Source organism: Pituophis catenifer, unplaced genomic scaffold, assembly GCF_029215685.1.
Source record: "Pituophis catenifer annectens isolate HBS135680 unplaced genomic scaffold, rPitCat1.0.hap2 SCAF_2, whole genome shotgun sequence".
In the NCBI taxonomy this organism is placed as follows: domain Eukaryota; kingdom Metazoa; phylum Chordata; class Lepidosauria; order Squamata; family Colubridae; genus Pituophis; species Pituophis catenifer.
The window spans coordinates 260,307,202-260,329,986 of record NW_027256882.1 but is presented as its reverse complement, the minus strand read 5'-3'; the positions used below and the strand labels follow the sequence as shown (position 1 = coordinate 260,329,986).

General features: G+C 34.8%; 1 protein-coding gene across 1 annotated transcript in view; it reads right to left on the bottom strand.

Moving 5' to 3' along the window:
- BDP1 (BDP1 general transcription factor IIIB subunit) overlaps positions 1–21,508 on the bottom strand; it is a 48,630-nt gene extending 27,122 nt beyond the window's left edge. The window contains exons 1-18 of the mRNA XM_070938804.1: positions 21,173–21,508; positions 16,118–16,676; positions 14,939–15,048; positions 14,106–14,165; positions 12,975–13,136; positions 11,888–12,021; positions 10,251–10,345; positions 9,296–9,350; positions 8,547–8,705; positions 7,166–7,447; positions 6,295–6,454; positions 5,510–5,630; positions 4,886–4,959; positions 4,393–4,617; positions 3,655–3,802; positions 2,728–2,810; positions 2,328–2,589; positions 688–884 (exon numbers count right to left, since the gene is read on the bottom strand). Of these exons, the coding sequence (XP_070794905.1) occupies positions 688–884; positions 2,328–2,589; positions 2,728–2,810; positions 3,655–3,802; positions 4,393–4,617; positions 4,886–4,959; positions 5,510–5,630; positions 6,295–6,454; positions 7,166–7,447; positions 8,547–8,705; positions 9,296–9,350; positions 10,251–10,345; positions 11,888–12,021; positions 12,975–13,136; positions 14,106–14,165; positions 14,939–15,048; positions 16,118–16,676; positions 21,173–21,444 (3,158 nt within the window). The 5' untranslated portion in view covers positions 21,445–21,508. The remainder of the gene's footprint in view (positions 1–687; positions 885–2,327; positions 2,590–2,727; positions 2,811–3,654; positions 3,803–4,392; positions 4,618–4,885; positions 4,960–5,509; positions 5,631–6,294; positions 6,455–7,165; positions 7,448–8,546; positions 8,706–9,295; positions 9,351–10,250; positions 10,346–11,887; positions 12,022–12,974; positions 13,137–14,105; positions 14,166–14,938; positions 15,049–16,117; positions 16,677–21,172) is intronic.
- Positions 21,509–22,785: the final 1,277 nt, after the last annotated feature.

The window sequence follows — 22,785 nt, the reverse complement described above, 5'->3', positions numbered from 1 at the left end:
TATGTAAGGTTGATGGGAGCTGAAATACAACATTGAGAGTGTTAAGAACTGAGAATCACAAGTGGGAACCAGCAGGTCCTGCTCTAGAAAGAAGTATTACGTAATTGTATCACGGCTGTATCCTAATGCCCTTAAAAGGCCAGTCATGTATCCATTAACTCAGTGGGGTAGGAAGAAAATACCAAGAAATTGAACTGCAGCAGAATCGGTGGTAAAATCAAGATGGCCAGTGCAAATACATGGTAGAATCCAGGCCTCTTTTATAAGTAGGCAATACTGCACACATTAAAAAGGGGCAGGCTTTTGATTGCATGATTGCACCTATCGTTAACTGTTTTGACTTCCCTGCTGTAGATTCCTCTGTGCTAGCATAGATAATATACAAAATATGCCTACAGTTTCTGCACTGCGATGGATGATCCACTATTGGGTTAAAGTTATTTTCTTGAGGCAATGAAACATGTAGCTAGCTGAGTCATGTAGTCCTCCACAAAATTAAGCCAAAGACAGGATAACGATTGATGTATGTAGAGGTCTGAGCCTCAGTATGAAGCTGACACAGAGAGCCCCTAGTTCCCAGCCCTGTGCTATATATAGGCTATGTCATAAAGACAGGTATTATGCATTTCCCTATAAAAAAGGGTTTTTATGTGTTTGTTCTCCATTTTTAAAATAAAATACGCCTACCTGCTGGCAGGATTTACCACATCCTTTGTAATATCAAGTGACAAAGAGGCATTTTGTAGTGTATAACTTTCAGACTCTATTGGCTTCTTCACAGGAGATTGATTTGAATGTGCTCCACCTACTTTCTCATGGCTGACAACTGTTCTTTTTTCTAATGCCTCACACTGTGGTGTGTCAGCTTCATGAGTTGTTGCATCCTAGAAAAAGATTAAATCTCTGAGGTATAATAGTTTACAGAGAAAAATGATCAGCTAGAATAAGGCTAATTTGCCCAGAGGAGAATGCAAAGCTTTTAAAAGTTATTAATTCACATATTAGATAATACAAGTACTGTATTTTATTTTTTAAAAAGGACAATGAAATAGCAACAAAAGAAAAACTCTTTATCAGAGGTGTTCAGTTGTACTGAACTGCTGTTCTTCTATTATGAACTTAATGCACTTCAAAAACATATAGCACAGCCATAGTAATGCTGACGTAAGAGAAAGAAATCCAACATATACGAATTAAGTTTTTATATCCACTGCAAAAGTAGAGAGTAGGATTGTCAGCATTTATAAAGGCCATCTTCTGTTCAGTTTAACCTGTTCCCCAGGATTCTAAATTCCAGATTGTAGTAATCAAGAGTTGGGTCAATCTATAGGAGTTGCTTTTAGTATATCAGTATATGCTTCACAAACAGGTAGTCCTTGACTTATAACCATTCATTTAGTGACCATTTGAAGTCACAATGGCACTGAAAAAAGTGACCTATGACTGTTTTTCACACTTATGTACACTGCTGCCAGAATGGGACAATTCACCATGCTCAATTCACCACAGCCAACTCACTGAGACCAATTTGCCACAACTTGCCACAGGAGAACTGAACAAATACAAAAGTTAAATTAATTTCAATGTAACCGTGGCCAATAATAATAAAAGAAATCAATCCAGAAATACAAGAGTTACAATAATGTGTTATTGCCAATAAAAGTAATTGAATAAAATGATTAATACAGTGTTGAATTGTCCTGTGCCGATTGTCCCACAGTGAGTTGGCCACGGCAAATTAGCCATGATGTGTTGGCTGTGGCGAGTTGTCTGGAGCTTTGCAGCATCCCCCTGGTCACATGACCGGAATTGGAGCACTTGCAACTGGCATCTATTTATGACAGTTGTACTGTCCCAGGATAATTGTGATCACTGTATTTCTAGCCATCCTAGCTGACTTCCCACAAGCAAAGTCAATGGGGGAACCCAGATTTGCTTAATGACTGCATGATTCATCTAACACCAGCACCGATTCACTTAACAACTATGGCAAAAAGGTTGTAAAATGGGGCAAAACTCATTTAACAACTGCCTTGCTTAACAATGGAAAAAATTGGTGCAATTGTGGTCGTAAGCCAAGGACTACCTGTAATAGGTACGTAAGTAGAACAGATTGACTTATTAGAGTAGACTAAACTATCATTATATAGCACACGCCTTAAATACAGAGAAAACATACCATGGTTTAAGAAGAAATTCAAATTAATGCAGCGAAGGCACTGGTATCTTAAACAATACATATTTCACAGAAGGAAATTTGTGTAGGTTGGTACCTAATTCATTCAGTCTTTGACATTTAGTTATTGTTTTACAAACAGCATACTTACGGTGGTACTCTTATTTAGAAGTTGACAATCATTACATTCAGTTGGCATCACAGTCTTTTCAGAGATTACTGCTTCACTTGCTAATTCAGTCCCTGCTTTGCTTGGATTTTTTTCCGCCTCAGTGCTTCTTCCAGGTAGTTCTTGCCTTCTAGCAACTCTTCCTAAATTCGGTTTTGGTCTCTGAAATCGTCCCCTTGCTAATGGTGCAGGTTTGAGAACAGTTTGCTTGCTACTTTCTTGTGAGGTAGATTGGTTCTTATTCCTAAAAAAATCAACCATGAAAAGGCAATGATAAAATGAAGTAATTCCTAAAGATGGCAATCATTTCTACTCCTATTATTATTAGTTAATAAGGAAGAAAATCCTTGCCCAAATTCTGAGTTCTTCTCCCCATACTTACGCAGATTCTGCATCCAAGCCCTGGCAATGTGTTTCAGTGTTCTCAGCTGTGATGATGCTGGGTGCATCATTCGGCTCAATTTTCTGAGAATTAATCATTAAAAAATGAACGGCTGTACCTTTTCAAAACAAATCACTCCCATCATATAAAATTTAGAAACACTTTATTTTACCAGATTTCAAGTTTATATTTTAATTAGCTGGCTTCTTAAGAATATTAATTTTCACTGATCTCAAATACATGTCATACATTTTAGAAAAATGACTAGTGATCATTCACAAAGCAAATAAACATGACACTGGCAGCTGAGACTTTTCAACACATTCCATAACTTCCTATTCCTCATGTTTATTACTATTCTTGCCAAAAGAAAGAACTAAATGGCAAGGAGGACTTAAAAATGTACAGAAAGTAAAAATATTAACCAACGTATTTTTATTATTATACATCTTTCCTTCCCAAAAGAAATTGAAAATATGTTCCAGACCTTATCTAGACACTGGTTATTTATACAGTTTCTATTCTGTTTTTCTTAATGAGCCAGATTGTAGAAGCAGGATTATGTAAAATATATTTCTTCTCTTTTAAAGAAATAAAGAATTTTACAAAACCTCTAAAAAACAATTTAGAAAACATGCTGTGTCCCTTTTTAGTCCTGTTACTGTACTGTACATCATTCCAGAGAAAATAATTGCAATAATTATTTCTGTTTTAGTGACACATCCTGGAAGACCTAACTCAACATTCACGTACATTCAAGCAAAAACTGTTGATCACCATACTCTACACTGATTCAAATTTAACTGTACATTTCTGTGCAGTGTGCTATGAAATGAGATGGTGGGTTATACAATATTTTTATTCAAGAGAGATAATTGAAAGCTTTCAGTTCCTCAGTAACACATATAAATCCAAACTAATGAATACCTTCTCGCCTGCACTATCAGATCCAGACTTCTTGAGTTCGCCTTGAGCAGATGCTTCTTTTCTGCCAGACACTTTACCAATATTAGGTTTAGGTTTCGTCCATCGACCTCTCACTTCCATCTTTCCCACAAAAGCTTTTTGACTCTCTCTACAGAAAAAAAGAGTAAAAAAATCTTGGTTTGAAACCTAGAGTGATTTAGGCGAAATGGAACATTTAGATAAATCATCATCAATCAATTTCAAAAGGCAGCGTTACTTAGAATAGCTTACATCTTGCAACAATATCTGTCAGGTTTCGATGCTATCTCAAAATAAATGAATTTCCAAACTGCCGATCTTTGAGGAAATTTTCTCTTTATTGAGCATATTGATCTGTCCCTGGCTCTTTCGCGGTCAGTACTGACCTTTGCCCCCCAATCCCTCTCTTTCCGATCCCCAATTCTCTGCATCTCATTGGCTATTTTCCAAGCCACTTTCCTCATCCCTTCTCCGTCAGATCACAGGAATGTCTCCCCCTCCCATCTCCCAGGAGACAGAATCTTCAAAGGACTTAAGTAGGTAAAAGTTCAAGCTTCTCCTCTCCTTATATATGGCAGTACTGGGATGCTGATAATATCTTTACATCAAACATCTGCCTAACCTAAGCCCTTGGTAAGGACTCAACAGGTAGATAAAAATGCCAAATCTAATCTAAATGCTAATTGCTGACTGTGCAACAAACCCTAATAAATTACTTACTCTATTACTTTTATGACGTCACTGCTTGCATTGCATGTTTCCTCTGTAGCAGATCCAGAAATGGAAGCAGTTTTATTTTCTACAAGTGACTCAGAAGAAACTTTAACAATTAATGGGTTAGATGCTACAGGTTCTATTTTTTCAGATGCTCCTCTTAAGTCTGATTCAAAGTTCTGCAGCTGCGCCTCCTGTGTGGGCTTTTCAGGAATTGCCCTATCCGTTTCCCTGCAAATAAATTGGAAATATCCATTTTGCACGTAAAACAGGATAAAAATTTTAGGATTTAAAAAAAAGGCATTAGGAAAGTCCCTACATACACATTTTTCTTCAAATAACTGATCCCACTCTTTTGCCATACCACAAATTGCCCTAATTCTTAAACTGTCATATAGAAAACAAAGCACTTCAAACTTGTTTGGAAGCCATTCTACCCCACTTCATGTTGGGGAAAAGTTCTCATTTGGTTCTGGGAGGAAGAACAACTTTTACTCACATGATTTCTTCACTACATTTTTGTGATGCCACGTTCTGATTTTTATCCAGTTTATCTCTTATAGGTACTTCATTCTGCAAAGCAATCAAAGTAGCATGATCTCATTATGAAATACACAATTGATTTATTTATATCTTGCATTTAACGATCAATTTTGATTCATCAACCACAAGGATTCATACCCTAACATACACTAAATAACAAATGAACAAGTATGATGCAATGTATGAACCAGGTCTATGTATGAAAAAAAGAGTAAAAAGAAAAATAAAAGGTTGAAAGTGAAATAATGCCAGAAATAACTGGAGGATGTACTATTAAATTAGCGATGGGATGTTTTTAATCAATCCTAGTCCAATCATATTGCAGCCAATAATACCAAAAATTTGGCAATATACCTATACAGTAAATGCAGGTTCAGAGCTTTCCCACTTTCTACCTCTGAACACAAAGAGCCCTTGTCAGAACCAATATCAATATTCAAATATTTGGGCTCACTGACTTTGCTGGAATGGAGCACAAGTCTTTAAAAATGACATATTTGTAGTATAGATTTAATATAAATATTCCTCAAATAAAGAGAATTAGCAAGCTTTAACAGAGAAAAGTTAATAAATACTTTACCTGGACTTCAGTGGACCTTTCAAAATCTTCTATATTTTCTTTTGGAGTCATTTGAGACATCGAATGCTGCTCAACATGGTGCTCAGAAGTAACTGATGAAACATCCTCTTGTTCTAGTTTACTTTTTTGAATATTGAAAATATTATAATATGGACGCAATATATATTTTTCCGTTTTTTTTCCAACTGATGAAGAACTAATGGCATTTTTCTCTTCATATAATGTGTAAGCTACGAAATAGACTTATCTTAAAAATTATACAAGCAAGCAAAGTGACACTATATTGTTCAGTGAGTGATACTCCCATTTTTAAGTCCTTACTAATGTACAAACCAGTTCTATATATTCATAGTAACAATGGGGGGAAAAAAGTCATTAATTTTCATAGTACAGGTAAAAATCAAAACTCACAGAGAAAAAACCTTTACCTAATATAATCAGACTGTCAAAGTTAGAGAAAAAGTTATCAGAGGAAAATTTATTCGTAGTGCACAATAGTCAATTCATCATTTATTAGAGGCACAGATTCCTCCTCATCCAAATAAAAAGTAGTTTTCAACATCCCTAAATTCTAGCAAGATTGAAGTTCATATATAGCTTCATCAACAACATGCTGAAAACAGCATAATTTACCGAACTAAATCTGAATATATTGTTGTTTCTTAAATTACACAAGAAACATTTAAAATTAAGCCACACAGGAGAGAGTCTTATAAAGTTATAAAAATGTGCTGTACTTTGCAAGACTGTTTTGATACAGTATAAAATGTATATATAATTTATACCTATGGTTTTTTCCCGCTTCTTCATTTACTCTGATACAGCATGGTGATTCTTCTTTATCCATGATAAGAGTTTCATCAGGGATTGTTCTGTTTGGGACTTCCAGTTCATCACCAACTTCCCGAATGCCACTTATCTCATCATTAGACGATATATTTTTCCCTAAGAACAGATTGTCATGCATTAAAAATCCTTCGAACTGGCCATAACTATTAAACCTATCCATAATTAAATAGAAGCTGAGCCCACAGTTATATTCACAGTACCGTAACCATTTTCTCTGAATGAAATTGAAGACTGCTTTGTTGTGTATTGTCCTGCCTCCTCACATAACACTTTATACAAAAAACAATCAATGACATTATGGTTTGTACTGTAGGCGAATCAAGCCATAGATGTTTAGTTCCCTCCAGTACAAAACCAAAACTCTCTGCTTGTGCCAGGCTCTTCCAATGTAAATAAACTAAGTCTCAATGGAATGTTTATCGTATTGTTCCGTTTGTTATTTTCCTTTTTTTTTCCCCACAAGTAATGGGTTGGATTCGGTATGAATCATCTTCCAGATAAAAGTAAGAGAGTTAATACTGATGGCAGAAGAGAACATTTCCCTCTCATGCCTTCTTCCCAAATATTTATGAGACTTCTGGAGGGCCTGTACACCACAAAGGGAAAATGGCACCCGGGATGGTGTACAAAAATAGGGGAGAGGGAAATAATTAGGTGATTTACACTAATGGCAGCATTCCAAGTAAAAATTTGGCCAGGAAGGATTTGTACCAGTGGAATAAAAGGTAAATTGAATTAAAGTTCAGAAATTAGCAAAATCAAGACATAATATCTCAGTGGTATAACAATAGCATTTCAAAAGCTTACTTTTCTTTTTAGTCATTTTTTCTTCCATCATTTCTGTTGGAATATTTCTTTCTTCAAGAAGATTGTCTGTCTCTTGTTCAGAATCTTTTTTCTTTCTTTTCCTTTTCTTTTTGGTCACTGCTGATTCAATAACTGTTTGCTCTTTTGCCTGTTCCAAAATGCTAGGAGATTCTTCATTCTCCTTTTCAGCTGTTTCAGCATCTACTTCTATTTCCATGTCAGAACTTCTACTATCCTGATGTTCATCCGGACCATGGTTGGACTGTCCATTTACAACTTTATCTATCAAAGTATACAATATTAAGCAAAGGTATTCCAAATATGAAAAATAAACTTGTTCAAACAGCATGGACAATATGGAGACATTCCATTTGCTGCTCCTTATAAACTCACAGCATCTTCTGCTCTCCTAATGTTGGTCACAAAATTGCTAATTGTTTTAGTTATACAGAAATGTCCTTCATTTTTCTCAAGGTTATATATCTCTATAGTACTAAAACTCTTTGTATGTTTGATACTTTGCAATCTTCAGTTGGGTAAAACACTGCATCATAGAACAAAACTTTGTCAACAAAGATTCCCCAAATGGACTAACTTACTGAATGCCAGAACTCATCACTCTGGAGTTAATTAAATTTGGGGATTTTTTTTTTTTTGCCACTTTATCACTACCACCATGCTGTCAGTATCAGTCAAGAGATCCTCATTCTCAACATTCCCTGATAGTTTCCCACAATCTGTCTCATATGAGGGAGGAACTTATATAATTGCTGACACTCCTGCGCTCCTTGCCATCTCCTTATTAGCAAAAGTTTTGCCTGTGGGAAAATTGCAGGAAGAAAGACAATGAAGAAATCATCCAGTTCCTCTGCACTTGTACCATGCCAACCATTCATTTACTCCCTTCTCCACCTGGCAGCAGCTAATTACCTGCCTGCTGGGAAAGGAAAGGAAAAAGGAGGGAGGGGAGGAGAAATGGAAGGAAGGAAGGTTTTGACACTGGCTGCCAGGAAATCAAAAGTCATTCCCACTTCCACTGATATTTTTGCCCATCCGTGATCAATCTGTTTTTCTGATATTCTGAAGAGAATATCTTAGAAATGATAACCTAGGTCACAGGTTGTCTGGTATTATATACAAAATATTTCATCAAAAATTATCAGGATCGTTGAAGTAGAATCAAAGTATTCTGCTTTTATCAATAAACATGCAATTGCCAAGAATCAAGACCGACTCAAAGGTATACAGACACACAAAAATCAAGTATGTTCTATGTTCAAGTGTCCTACAACTACTGTCCTTGTATAGAAAGAACAGAATGCCACATGGCATAGGAGCTATTCATGACTTTTCCAAGAATTTTAAGTATTATTAAAATTACCTTTTCGCTTTTTCTGAGATCTTGGTGAATTTCTCTTATTGGATTTTTTTTCTTTTTGTTGCTGACTTGCAGCATCTTTATCTTTCTTCTTCCTCTCATTTTCCAGGACCTTCTCAAGGAGTTTCGTAAAAAAACTGAAGTCAAAGGGCCTTTTTTCTTCTGTCCAAAAGAGAAATGATGTGATAGTGTTACTGAACACAATATATACTTTATTAAATGGAGTAAGTGAAGTAGCTATATCATTAACTTTAGTTCTGTTTATTAAAATAAGTCTTTGCTTATTTAAAAAAATAATGTAAAATGAATGTGTGATTTTTAATGTGTCAGGATTTAGAGAACATTTGAACTATTTAAAATTAAAGTATTTTGTAAATATTACAGTTAAGGAAGATTGTACGGTAGTACTTAGATGCATATCTGTCTGAGAAATGTTAAGGTTAAATCCAATGGTACATTGGAGGCCATTCCTGCTAATAGACTAGAAAAAAATGGTCTCATTTTCATCCTGGAGTCCTCATACTACAAGGTCAAGGGTCTGATTTTGAGGGAACATGAAAAATTGCAACAAGAATAAAAAAAAATTCCCCTCAATTATCAGAGTTCTACTCACACTATATTCATTAATTTCAAGAAATAAAATAAGCCCTTCACCCTGAGATTCATACTGTGAAGATGCAGTCCAATGAATTTTTACTAACGCACATGTTAGATGTTTTCAAAGGAGAAAAATAGCCTATACCAATACTTACTAAATGCTTTATCTATTCTCCATCCATTGACTTTTTCTTCCCGCTTAAATTTATTCTGAAAACAGAACGTTGTAACATGATAATTACTTTACTGAGAAATAATATTGGTTTAAATCCATACTTAATCCTACTCAGAGAATGAAAGGAGAGGGTTGCATGTTTTTATTCTCATATGTTTTCTAGGTAAGAGACAGAATTTTTAGTATCCATAAAGCAAGTTTACCTTTAACAAAAGCAAAGTTAATGCTTTGAATTCATATCAGAAAAAAACTCTATGATTAAAACTGCAATCTAATGAAATGTATTGATAAGTAGATACTAGTCCTATTAGAAATAGTACTACTAATAATAAGGACGATAGTATGATAAGTAAAAATAAGAAGCCTAAAAACAGAACATGAACTAATTAATCTACATCAAAAGACTGCCTGGCAAAAAAATTTTGGGAAAAAATACATAAATTGCTAGAAAAGATGATTGGATAGCATGTAGATTTTAAACCTGAACTATTTTTATTAGGTATAATATCAGGTAAACTTGATAAGAAAAGTATGTATTTAATATTGCACAACTTGACAGCAGCGAGGATTGTATTTGCGTAATGCTGGAAAAATGAAGAAACACCACGAGATAAAGAAATAATTAAGAAAATACTAGAGTGTGCAGAAATTGACAGACTGACATTAAAAATGAAACAGAAAGAAGATACAGAATATTATCAAACATGGAATCTATTTTATCAGTGGTTGGAAAAAAGGGGTGGAGATTAAGAATGTAATATGTATTGTTAAGCAAATTAAATATCCAGACAACATGATGTTTATTAAGCACTAAGAAATGTAATTAATAAAAAAAAAGGATACTGGTACATTCTCTGAGATACCATAAAATATTAAATACACAAGCTAAAGAATATCTTGTTGATCCTATTAATTTTTTTCTTGAAAATGTTTACCTTGATTTCTGTTCTTGCTCTGTGAGGAAAAAGCTGACTAATCATTGAAAAGTCAGTTCCTACCATACTTATGGCTAAGAAAAACATGTCTGTTTCTGTAATTTAAAAAAAGATAAAATATGGTTAAAGCAATTGTCATTTTAACATATCAGTGTCAATCTTAAATAAACAGATTATAGATTAATCTAAACATCAAAGTATCATTTTTTCATAATAATCAAAAATGTTCTTTATTTCACACTGGGAAACTATGTGATCTGCCTTACTTAGAACTTCATCTAGAGTCTGGCTGTTACTTTCACTTTCACCTTTACTACAGAAAAGGTGACATATCCAGGCGTCTGAGGCTTTTTTGCATACAAAGTAAATAACATAGTGTTGAATTATCTCCTATTTTTAAGCCACTAATCATATCTGTTACATGAATTGTACATTTTAGTAAGCGTTGAAGAGGCCCTTACTTTGGTCATTTCTCAAAGTTTCAGTTAATGGAAGAATAACTGAACTTTTAAAATATTCTAAACACAAAGGATTTTTTTAAATTATTCACTTCACATGTTCATCTTTGCAAATGAACTATATACCTCCAAATTCACCAACTAGAGCTGGAAAGTCACACACTAATCCTAATATTGATCTATGAAAAAACTGCCCAATTGTAAATCACCTGATGAATTATTTCAAGAAGCATTATTTCTAATTCCGTATAACTCATTAAAAATACAGGAAATTGCCAGTCTGAGATACTGAGGAGTCTTTGGTGCTCTCTGAACTTGGTTGTTTGCTTGCAGGTATTTTTTTGTCCAGCTACATTACAATATTAATGCAAGTGAATATGGAGTTTGCTCCCTGTTTATATTCAGAAGCTTGCCTGCCAATATTCATGTGGGTATGGTTATCTTCTTGGTAGTTCCTAGGGTATAGTTTCTGGATACTATATTGCAGTTTCTCCTATAAGTGGTGATTCCATGGGTGTGCCTCTGATTTGTCAATATACAGCATCAATCAGACTGAAAGTAGGCAGTGATGCAGAGATTGATGAGGTCAATGATTCCAGGTGTTTCAATGTAGGTCAAGTGGTTGTATTGGGCAATTCCTGGAAACTTGGCATTCAGACAAATCAGTCATCAATATGTATCAATAAGACATATGTACACACCATTCAAAAGAGACAAAATATAAGAAGGAAACAAAAAAGACAAGAAGACATCCCCTCCAGGAACCAACATCCATATAAGCAGGGACTGATACCAGACAACAATCAAAATAAATGCCCTAATCAAGGAACTACCACTGAGAAAAATCACACACCCAGCAACATTGATAGAGTGAGCTATTATATTTAAAGAGGAAGAAAATTCCTTAGTTAATAGTACTGATGATGTTACCTACTTGGGTAATGAAATGTCTGCAGAATAGCAACCAAACTCAAACAGCACCAACTCCAAAATTCAAACCTTAGCTACATATATATTCTTCTATTGATATCTGACTTTTTGGCAGTAAATATAATTCATATATATTTTGCAATCTATAACTATCTATTAAATTGCATATATCCTTCATTGACAAACACTGAAAGATACATATTATATACCTAATATGCCTCTGTGCCTATAGCACTAAATTATAGATACCTTTTTCTGACCATGGTCTAGTATAATAGCTTTTCCTGAAGCTTGAATATGTTGTTGTGGAACCACGCTCAAAGATGGGATCATTTTCTTCCACTACACACTGTCCTTTTGTCCTTAAAACCTCTACAGTTAAACTAAATAGGAACAACAAAAAGAAAATAATTATATAAAAAATGCCCTAAGAAGCATTATAATCTTAGGAACAATTGTCTTACTATAATGGAGAAAATTTGCGACCTGTTTTGAAATACAGGTTGTCCTCAACTTACAATAGATCATTTAGTGACCGTTCAAAGTTACAACAGACTGAAAAAAGTGATTTACAGCCTTTTCTCACACTTATGACCATTGCAGCCATCCCCATGGTCACGTGATTTACATTTGGATGCGGCTTCATATTTATGATGGCTGCAGTGTCCTGGGGTCATGTGATCCCCTTTTGCAACCTCCTGACAAGCAAAGTCAATGGGGAAGCCAGATTCACTTAACAATTGCAGTGATTCACTTAACTAATGTAGCAAGAAAAGTCATAAAATGGGGCAAAACTCACTTAACATATTTTTCACTTAACAACATAAATTTTGGGCTCAATTGTGGTTATAAGTCAAGGACTACCTATACAGCAAAATATATAAATGTCCAAGAAACACTGAGAAATTGATGAAAGATATTTTTTTTGCCCTCAGTATTGCTAAAGCAGCTCTTTAATATTTAGTTTCACTTTACATTATCTTTCCATGATAAATAAATAGATGATTATGAAACTCTCCCTCCAGACACAGGACAATGATTACATGTATAAGAAATATTCTTGGGGGGAAATACATAATTGTCCTATTGAACATTTTTCCAAACTGGAAAGATGGGATTTACAATATAAGTCACAGGATATAAATCTTAAAAAAAAAAAGCAAGCAGAAAAGGGGGATATTTTAAAGCAGGAATTAATATCTGATTTTATTTATACACTGTCAATCCTAATGAGGGAAGTCTTATCTCAAGTACCAAAATATCTTGACCAATATTAAGCACTTCTATAAATGGGCACCAATTTTATAACACAAATTGACTGATAGCAAAACCTAACCTTTCTTCATCCAGAATAATTGAGCCATCTTCTGCAACTTTCACTCGAGGGACTAAAAGAGAACCATCATCTTCCCCTCCTCCTCCTCCACCTCCTCCCTGTTCTTCATCATCATCGTCTTCATTTTCATCTTCATGATCAGCAACTATTTTTTCTTCAGGCCTGAAATTTGGAGAAGTAACAGTTCAAATAGCACTAAGCTCTTTTCATATTTACTTTTCAAAAAAAAGAAGTATCATTACAAGAATCATTACATCTATCTCATTTTTTTAGCTGGAGTATAACTTTCCTTGGGGTGTATGTTCATATTCTTTACCCTAACTAACGCACCTATACCTAAAAGATTGCAGCAGAATCTTATTTAATAATTGCATATTTATACAAACATAAATTTAATACCACCAGCTGTAAATTATGGCCTAGGCACTGGATATGAGAACGGATGATAGGTTTTATTCTTTAGCTGACCTCCTCTTGATTTCAAATGTTTCTTTCCCCCATTAAACATATTATGGAATTATTTATGCATTAATCCTCAGGTACTTCTAACACAGCACTGAAAATCAGCACTTAAATGTTGGGTTAGGAATGCTACCTCAGAATTAAATTAAACTTGCTTAAATTACACTGTATAAAAATAATGGTTACATGTTTACAGTAGCAAAATAATAAGATGATGAGGGAGTTTTATGTATATTTGCCATCTTAATATAAAGTAATAAAGGCAAAGAAAGAAAGAGGGAGAGAGGGAGGAGAGAAAGAGAAAGAAAGAAAGAAAGAAAGAAAGAAAGAAAGAAAGAAAGAAAGAAAGAAAGAAAGAGAAGGAAGGAAGGAAGGAAGGAAGGAAGGAAGGAAGGAAGGAAGGAAGGAAGGAAGGAAGGAGGGAGGGAGCAAAAGGGAGATTATAGAGCTGAGAATCAATTCATGCGACATGCTCCTGATTTTTAATTATAATAAAACCAGGATTTCATCAAAAGGACAACATAATTAATCTGTAACTGGTTATTAGGATTATGTTTTAAACCAATAATTTAATTTCAGCAATATTAAGCAAACACATTTTTTATTTTTTACAAATGTATTACTGATCATACATTTCATTAATACTATTTCAAAAAAGAAACAAATTACTCTTTTGCTTGGGTCATTGTAGAAGTCTTTTCTGTTTTCTTCTCTTCAATGAATGAAGACCTATTAAATATTGAAAAGTGCATACTTAATTATTCATTTAATCCAGCAAAATTCTAAATTTCATAGTGCATAGTCCAAATGCAATTAAATTGTGTATTCAACTGTGCTAATTGCTAGCATGCTACAGTATACATTTTTACACACAAAAATTGAATTTAATTTATTCATGTAAAGTTTAGTAAGATTGAACTAAGGTAAATCTACATGGTTTCTCAATTAGTGAATCAAGATAATAAAGCATAACTATCACTTCAGATTTCACAATATAACAATAATGTCCTGAAAACAACAGATAACAAGATGATTTAAATCCACTTATTTAGAAATACCAAATTTTCAACAAAGAATAAAAAACAAATTATGCAAATGTTTTATACATACCAAAACCAAAAATGTGTCATTAATTTCAATAAATCTTGCCCTGTAACAATTTGATAAAGTTCCTAGACACATTTTATTATATTGCTACTCATTTGGCTAGAATACAGATGCAGTTTTATAGAAACCAACATTTATACATATTAGTAATTTATACTGTAGAAAAACATCTAGAAGCCAATATTTCATAAGTAAAGGACTACTAGACTTAATGTCTCAGATGTTTAGTGCTATATGCCTGGGAGCCCAAGTTAACAAAACTGTTGTTAAGATAAAAGAATGAGTGAGAAACCATATAAGGCTCCCTAAGATCTTTAGAGGATACAGAGCATGTAGATCCAATGAATTAATAAAAACAATTTGTACCAACATGACAAAAAAATATATGTACTTACTTCATAGGATTATTTTCAGGCAAATAATAAATAAAATCTCTCATAGTCATTTTGGAGCGATCTTCCGGCATATTTTTTTCGATTATAGGATATTTAAATTTCCGTTGTTTCTAGAAAGATAAATTAATATAGTTTTATCATTCCATAGATTTTTATTTAAATCTTGTTTCAAATTTTATCATTTGTATATATTTAAGAGTTTTCTACTTGTCATATTCAGTTGCTAGCTTGTTTTATTTTATTTTTACTTTTTTGCTGGTGTAACTTTATCTGCTATTATTATTTTAATTATTTTAATACATTTTATAATGTTGAGAGATAGAAGCAGAAAAACACAATATAAGTTTAAATTTTAAAAATGTATGTGAATGTATAATGAAACCATAACTAATTACCATTACATGAAAATTTACCATACAATTTACGCTACCATATTCAAACACCAATACACCTTCTGCACCCCCTCACCTAATTTAGATGGAAGACAGAATTAGAATGTGTAAGATCGACCAATTGGTCACAGCCTACTGATCACACATTGACTTAAATCCCCGTTATTTACCAGAAGCATCAGACAGAAATTAAGAAGCATTGGAGAGCTTAGCTGGCAGCTTAATATATTTCAGATGTTTAGAATTAGAACCCTCAGAGTTTTTGCTACTGACCATGACAGCCAGAGCTCATGGCAGAAATTGAAATCCAAAACCAAGTGTCTACCTAGAATAGCTTGGTATAGTACAAGCTGCCAAAGATCTCGCTAGTTTACAGTGATACTTTCTGTAATACTTCCATATTGTAACAAGAGATTCTTCACTTCTCACAAGTGAAGACAGCCTTAGTTCAACAGTAGGGCTTAAGATCTACATGCAAGAGGTCACAGGATGAAATCTATTATTTCCAGATAATGATAAAAAAAAAAATCTTCTCTCTGTAAGACCTGGTTAAAGACAGATCATCATGGAGAAGATCTACCCATGTGGTCACTAGGAGTCAACAACGACTTGGTGCCTAATCACTCTCTAGAATTAAGAAATGTTGCCATTCAGTACTGAAAAAATATCAGGCTGGAAAAATCAATGTTCTGATTCACTATAGGATACTTCATCCCAAAAAACAAGATAGAACTCTTTCTATTTCCTTCCCTGATAACTTCAGATTAAAATTATAAAAATACTGTACTTTCTCTTTATTCAATTCTTCTTTCAGCATCTTCCTTAGCTTCTGAGTTTTGATAATTTTCACACGATCTGAACAAATCTTTTTCTTATCTGTTGAAGCAGATTTTGTCTGCGTTGTTTCCTCTTCCATCAATGTTTCCTGGGTGGGTCTTTCTTTGAGGGGCGAGCTTATGTTCTTTGGAAGGGCTTCATCACTTCTTTGAGCTGGCATACACAGGCTGGGTTCTTTACTAGCAGATTTTTTAAATGGAGAAAACTGTGGCACTTGAGGAGCAGAAGTTTTCTTTTCAGGGAATATGGAAGACTTGAGAGAATTTTCCACATCAATTTTTTCAGGTAAAGATGTTTCTTTTTGAAACAGAGAGTTACTAAAAGCAGGAGAGTGAGGTCCTTGTTTTTGAGAGCATTTTGATGACGAATCAACAGTGGGAGGAGGTGGAGGTACAATTTTTGGTTTTATAAGATTAGGCATAGTGGATATCCGTTTTCTTCTCTGTGGAAATCCTTCGGCATTTTTCCTGCAGTCTCCATCTCCACTTTTATCACTAGTCTTTTCATTTCTGGAAAATTAAGAGAAATATTAGCTAATAGAATAGAATAACATAATGACAGAATTTTTTTGAAAGGTAGTTCAGTAATTACCATGTTTCTCTGAAGATAAAACCTAACTGGAAAATAAGCCCTAGCATGATTTTTCAGGATGCTTGTAATGTAAGCCCTACCTTCAAAATAAGCCCCAGTTAAGATCGTCAGCCAGACGAACGCATTTACCATATTTCTTCAAAAAAATAAGACCTAACCGGAAAATAAGCCCTAATGCATCTTTTGGAGCAAAAATTAATATAAGACCTGATCTTATTTTTGGGGAAATATGGGTATGCCATAGTTTATATAAATAATTATACTATATTATAGTTAATTCTTATTAACTATATTAATTCTTAATCTAAGAGCAATACTGATGCTCTTAGATTAAACTTGAGACCTAAACAAATATATTAGGACTCTATAGCAAAATGAATATAGATCAATAAATAAATTTCCCAGAAACACAAGTTTACAGGTAGTTCTCGACGTACAACAGTTCATTTAGTGACAGTTCAAAGTTACAACAGCAACTTTGAAAAAGTGACGACCATTTTTCAGACTTGTGACCATTGCAGCATTCTCACAGACACATGATCAAAATTCAGATGCTTGGCAACTAACTCATATTTATGACAGTTGCGGTATCCCAGCAACATGTGCTCACCTTTTCTAACCTTCTGACAAGCAAATTCAATGGGGAAGCCAGATTCACTTAACAACTGTGTTACTCACTCAACAACTGCAGTTGTTCACTTAATAACTGTGTCAAGAAAGGTCATAAAATGGGGCAAAACTCACTCAACTAATGTCTCACTTAGCAACAGAAATTTGGGGCTCAGTTGTGGTTGTAAGTTGAAGATTACTTGTATAATCAACAAATGTTTATTTGGTATATTTATGCCATGACTAGTAGAAAAGTAACACAATACTACAATGTTACAATGCAGGTTCATGAATTCAGAAGGATAGTTATGTAATAAATTGTCCTGAAAATGTTTTGGGTTTCTTCAATCTAACTTTATACGTACCAACTCAGATATAACTACTACTGAGATCAATGAGATTAACTTCCATGTAAATATATAAAATATATCATAAAGCAATAATTCAATCCTGCACATCTCTGTTAATAAACTAATTAATCTATTTTATTTTTGTTTTGTGATCTGATTTTGAAATGCAGAAGTACTTTTAAAAACATTAAAGTATGGTATCATTATGATAAGATTAATAAAAAAGAAAAATGTTAATAAACAGAATTTTAATAATTTTGATCATATCTTTAAATGTGTACTGAAAACTGATAAATTACAAGCAACACATTATCAAAATTCTTGCGGCTAGTTTGATTTCTCCTTTTAATGTTACAGAGTTATTATCTGAGTCAATCCTATGCTTGAAAAAGCACATTTCTTGGTATTTTGGTGAATTTCAAATACTGGGGTTATAGCCAAGTAGAACACAGACATCTTTAACATTCAGAAATTGATCTAGAATTTAACAATCTTGTTGATGTCAGCCCCAAACCCAACAATCATAGGAAATGACCCAACCATATGGATTAATGTACCAATTCCTAAATTACATCTCCAATGGCAGTGTGATTGTAATCAAACTTCATTTAACATTATCTGAAGCATCAATATATACAAAGTTTTAAATCACATTAATTTCATTTTACGATTATAGGAAACAAAATTATCATTGTTTAATGCAACCTTTCAATGATTATCAGAGTACAGCATTCAAGCTCATCATGCTAATGGTTACATAAATAACTAAAATCAATTTCATCAACTTGTTAAAAGAGTTACTGACTTAGCAGCCACTACCTCTAACTTCTGGGGAGCTTCAGAAGCAGCAGCTGTATTTGGTTCAGTGTTAATTGAATATTCTGCCAAAAAGTTCCTTGATGTAAATCAAATTGTTTTAACTCTCCCCTCAAAAAATGCACACACACATATATTAAATGTAATAATTTTGAATTTAAAAAATTGCTTCCTCAGACATGAGTTGATCCAAAATAATAATATTGTGATGTCCAGTTTACCCCCTCCCCCAATAGATTTAGATATTATTTTTTAAATGGGATTATCCCATAAAGTAATGAGATAAAGGGTACAAAATTAGATCTGTAACCCAATACTTACTCTGTATGTCTTGGAGCATTAACAGCAGATAGTGAAACTGATACTTATATTAACAGGAATCCCTATACTAATCAAAAATTAAATGAGGCTAGATAATGAGTCTCAAGTTGAGCCTGAAAACAAGGATAAAACTTACTAACTGGGATATCTTGCATATGTATATATATGAGTGTTCATGTCTCTCCTCTTCCGTGTGTGTGTGTGTGTGTGTGTGTGTGTGTGTAGTACTGCAGCCTCAAAGGAACAGTAGAAAGACCAAGCCCTTCTGTCTGAAAGTTCACCAAGCATTTTAAACAAATCAAAAGAACAATTCTATTTGTAATTTATTCATATGATATAATTTAATGTGAGATCTCACACAACAAACAAGAGAAAGGCCCAATGCATATTAAGAGGGTTTATAATGTTTTGTTAGAAAGAGATTAGGAAAATGAATTGGTTAAAGATTGCATGATAAAGTGGGCGCAAAATTTTGCAGAACCAGTGATGCTGGAAACATGGGAAAAAATATGGGTCCAGAATGTTAAATTTACACAGTTGCAGAACTTGAGGGAAAATTTTTATAAAATGTTTTATAGGTGGCATTTAGATCCTAAGAAACTATCGTGCATGTATCCTAATGTTCAACCAAAATGTTGGAGATGTGATTGTTTAGATGCTACATATTATCATATATGGTGGACCTGCAAGAAAGCGAAGGCTTTTTGGATAAAAATTTGGTGGGTTATGCAAAATGTTCTGAAGAAAAAACTTCAGTTTTCTCCACAACTGTTTTTATTGGGTATAGTTAAGGGTTTTACATTGGGTGAAACAAAGCTGATATTGTATATGGTGACAGCAGCGAGATTATTGATAGGTCAATACTGGAAAAATGATGCTATGCCCACTATTGAAGAATGGACTTTGAAGATGGCCAGTTTTGCAGAGATGGCGAAGATCTCAGCATATTTAAAAGATCGAACTCAAGAGACTTATGTATGGGAGTGGAAAAAGTGGATAGATTATGTGCAGAATAAATATCAAACTAGGAAATATCAGATAGCTTTTAGCTGAATGTATTATGTAGGGATAGATTAACTGAGTTTTATGAAGATATAAATAGCACACAGGGGGTGGAGGGGTTTAAGTCTCAAAAAATGTAATTTTGATTTGGATTTTATCCCGAGGAAGTCATGGGGGGAGGGGAGGGTTAGGGAGGGTTGGGGGGGGGGGGGGAATTGGGGAGAAAATGTATTTGTAAAACTTTTTAAATAAAAAAAAAACAAACAAGTTTCAAATTAAAGACATTACTTTATTAATTTATATATAAAGTCCACATCAAGGCTGCAACAATCCAAAGGCACCCTAAACTGCAGCAATGACAGTTACCTGTATTGTTCTGTTTATTTTACTTATTAAATTTATATGGTCAAGTCACTTTTTTCAGTGCTGTTGTAACTTCGAACAGTCACTAAATAAACTGTTGTAAATCAAGGACTACCTGTACATGTGATCTAATTTTCTATAAGAAGCTGTTATTAAAGACTTACAAGATTGGCAGGGACTTAAAACAACACAGCTCAAGTTTATGAACGTACTGACAGCATTATTCATTGCACAGGTGACCGATAATACAGTTTAGATATTATACTATCATTGGATCAGAGTTTGGCCAATGCAATGCTTCTGCATCACAGTGGTGGGTTCCTCCCGGTTCGGCCGAGCCGGTAGCGGTGATGATATGATGTCACCGAACTGGTTCTCTTTGTCCGGGAGCTGGGTATTCCTACCTTTTATTTCTTCTTTTTTTGCCCAGCTGATAGGTGCGGTAGAGTGGATTGCCGCACCTCAGCTGGGCAGATTCCTAACGCGCTTGCACAGAGCGAAGCGCATGCATGAAGAGAACTGGTAGTAAAGCTGGTTAGAACCCACCACTGCTGCATCATCATCATCATCATCATCATCACTATACCTGGAAAATTTCTCTATAGGAGAACAGCAAGTTGGTAGGATTTCTACAGTCTATTTAATGCCAATTACTCCTCTGCAATGTTCACACTACAGAATCAAGTCACTAGACTCGAGTCCAAGCATCTGAGTTATGACAACACAAACCTAAAGTTCTCTCACACATCTCTTTGAGATGGGAGTTTTGCTGACTCAGAAGATTATGAACCTCTACTAAGAGAAGCTTTCCTCAAAGCCCGGTCCTCAAACACCGTAGTAAAACGAGCGTCACAGATCTAACTTCCCATGTGTCTCTCAAGTCATCTCAAAAAGGAAACGAGGAAGCTCTGAGAAGAAGCATCAACGAGAGGCTAAAAGCAAACCTCACTTACCTGCTACTGTTGTTACTACTGTCCCCGCTCGGATGAAGATCTCCAGAGGCGGCAGCGTCACCGGGATGGGGCATCGAAGTGTCCTCGGCCGTAGAAGACCAGGTAGTCGGCGCCGAGTCATGTTGACCGTCGGCATCTGTGGTGGCGGCGGAGGCGGCGTTGACAACCGCCGGGACAACTGAACTGGTGCTGCTGCCTCCACTATTCCCGCCTCTCCCTGCAGCATTGGGCCGGACATTGGGCTTCACGCTAAACCTGGCGCGTCGGAACATGATGTCGCGAGGCGGAAGGTCCGGCACCGGCTAAAGTCCAGCGTCGCCGGCGAGGCCGCCTCATGTCATCGGCCCGGCTCCGTCCAGCTCCCCGCCCTTCCTTTCTGGGAGAGGACTTGAATCAGCTGCTCCTAGATGGCGTTGGTCGCGTCATCATTCTGCGACGAAAGCGAGCCAAAAGGTTTGGTTCTTATTAACGGGTTAGTGAACCGCCTGCAATGCAGAAATCGAGCTTTGCCTTTCAGATTTGTACTGAGGAAAGGAGGCGTGGTTTGTTAATTCATCGTTGGATAGGGGATGGGTGGCAAATACATTTTCTAAATAAATAAATCCCATAATAATAACAGAGTCGGAAGGGACCTTGGAGGTCTTCTAGTCTAGTCCATGTAGTAAAGGCTATGCCCTATGTGCCATAATTCTGTATTTCATTCCCATTTAACGTCTTGTTTCTCCTCCCCCCCTTTGCACAATTCTGTATCGCTCTTCTGTTTATTTTCAATAAGAAAGAATGTCTTAGCCTTTCATTAATTAGGTAAGGTGGGATTGTAATTTCCAGAATTTTACACTGAGACACAAGATTAGGACAAAAAACTGTAAAGCACCATTATTATAGAAATTGTGTGAAATAAGAACATGTGCCTCTTGAGTCCAAGGATTTTCAAAAGTATGTCCTGGTGACTTCAAGCGTGTTAATATAAAATTTACTCTGATGCAATAGAGAGTAAATCCACCCCCTCTTCCATGTGACAATTGTTCAGATTGTTAAAGATTGTTTCCTTATCTCAATCTTCACTTTTTGTAGGCTAAATGCTACCAGATTCTTTAAATACAAATATAGCCATTTAGTTTGGTCAATCTTCACTTTTTGTAAGTGCTTCAAAATTCTTTAAATACATCATTTCACACAACTTGATTTCCCAACCTCTCACAATCTTATACCCACTAATTCCAATTTCTCACTATTCTTTTTGAAGAATAGCATTTCTCTAGACCAAATTAATCTGATTGTAAACAATCACATAATACAGTCACCAAAATAATTCATTGGAACATCTCTAAAAATTATCGTGTACCAGTAATGAAAAATTATTTGTATCCCATTTTTATTATTTTCACAAATAACTAAAGACACCTATTTTATTCACAGCAAAAATCCTGTGAGGTAGGTTGAATTGAGAGAACATGACTGGCCTAAAACTGGCTTTCATGGCTAAGGGGGGACTTGAACTCACATCCCAGTTTCTAGCTTGATTCCTTAACCACTAGACCAAAGTGGCAAAAAATTAGTGGGAACATAGAGTTGAAAATGCAGCAGGTTAATTAATATATGATGGGATTTCT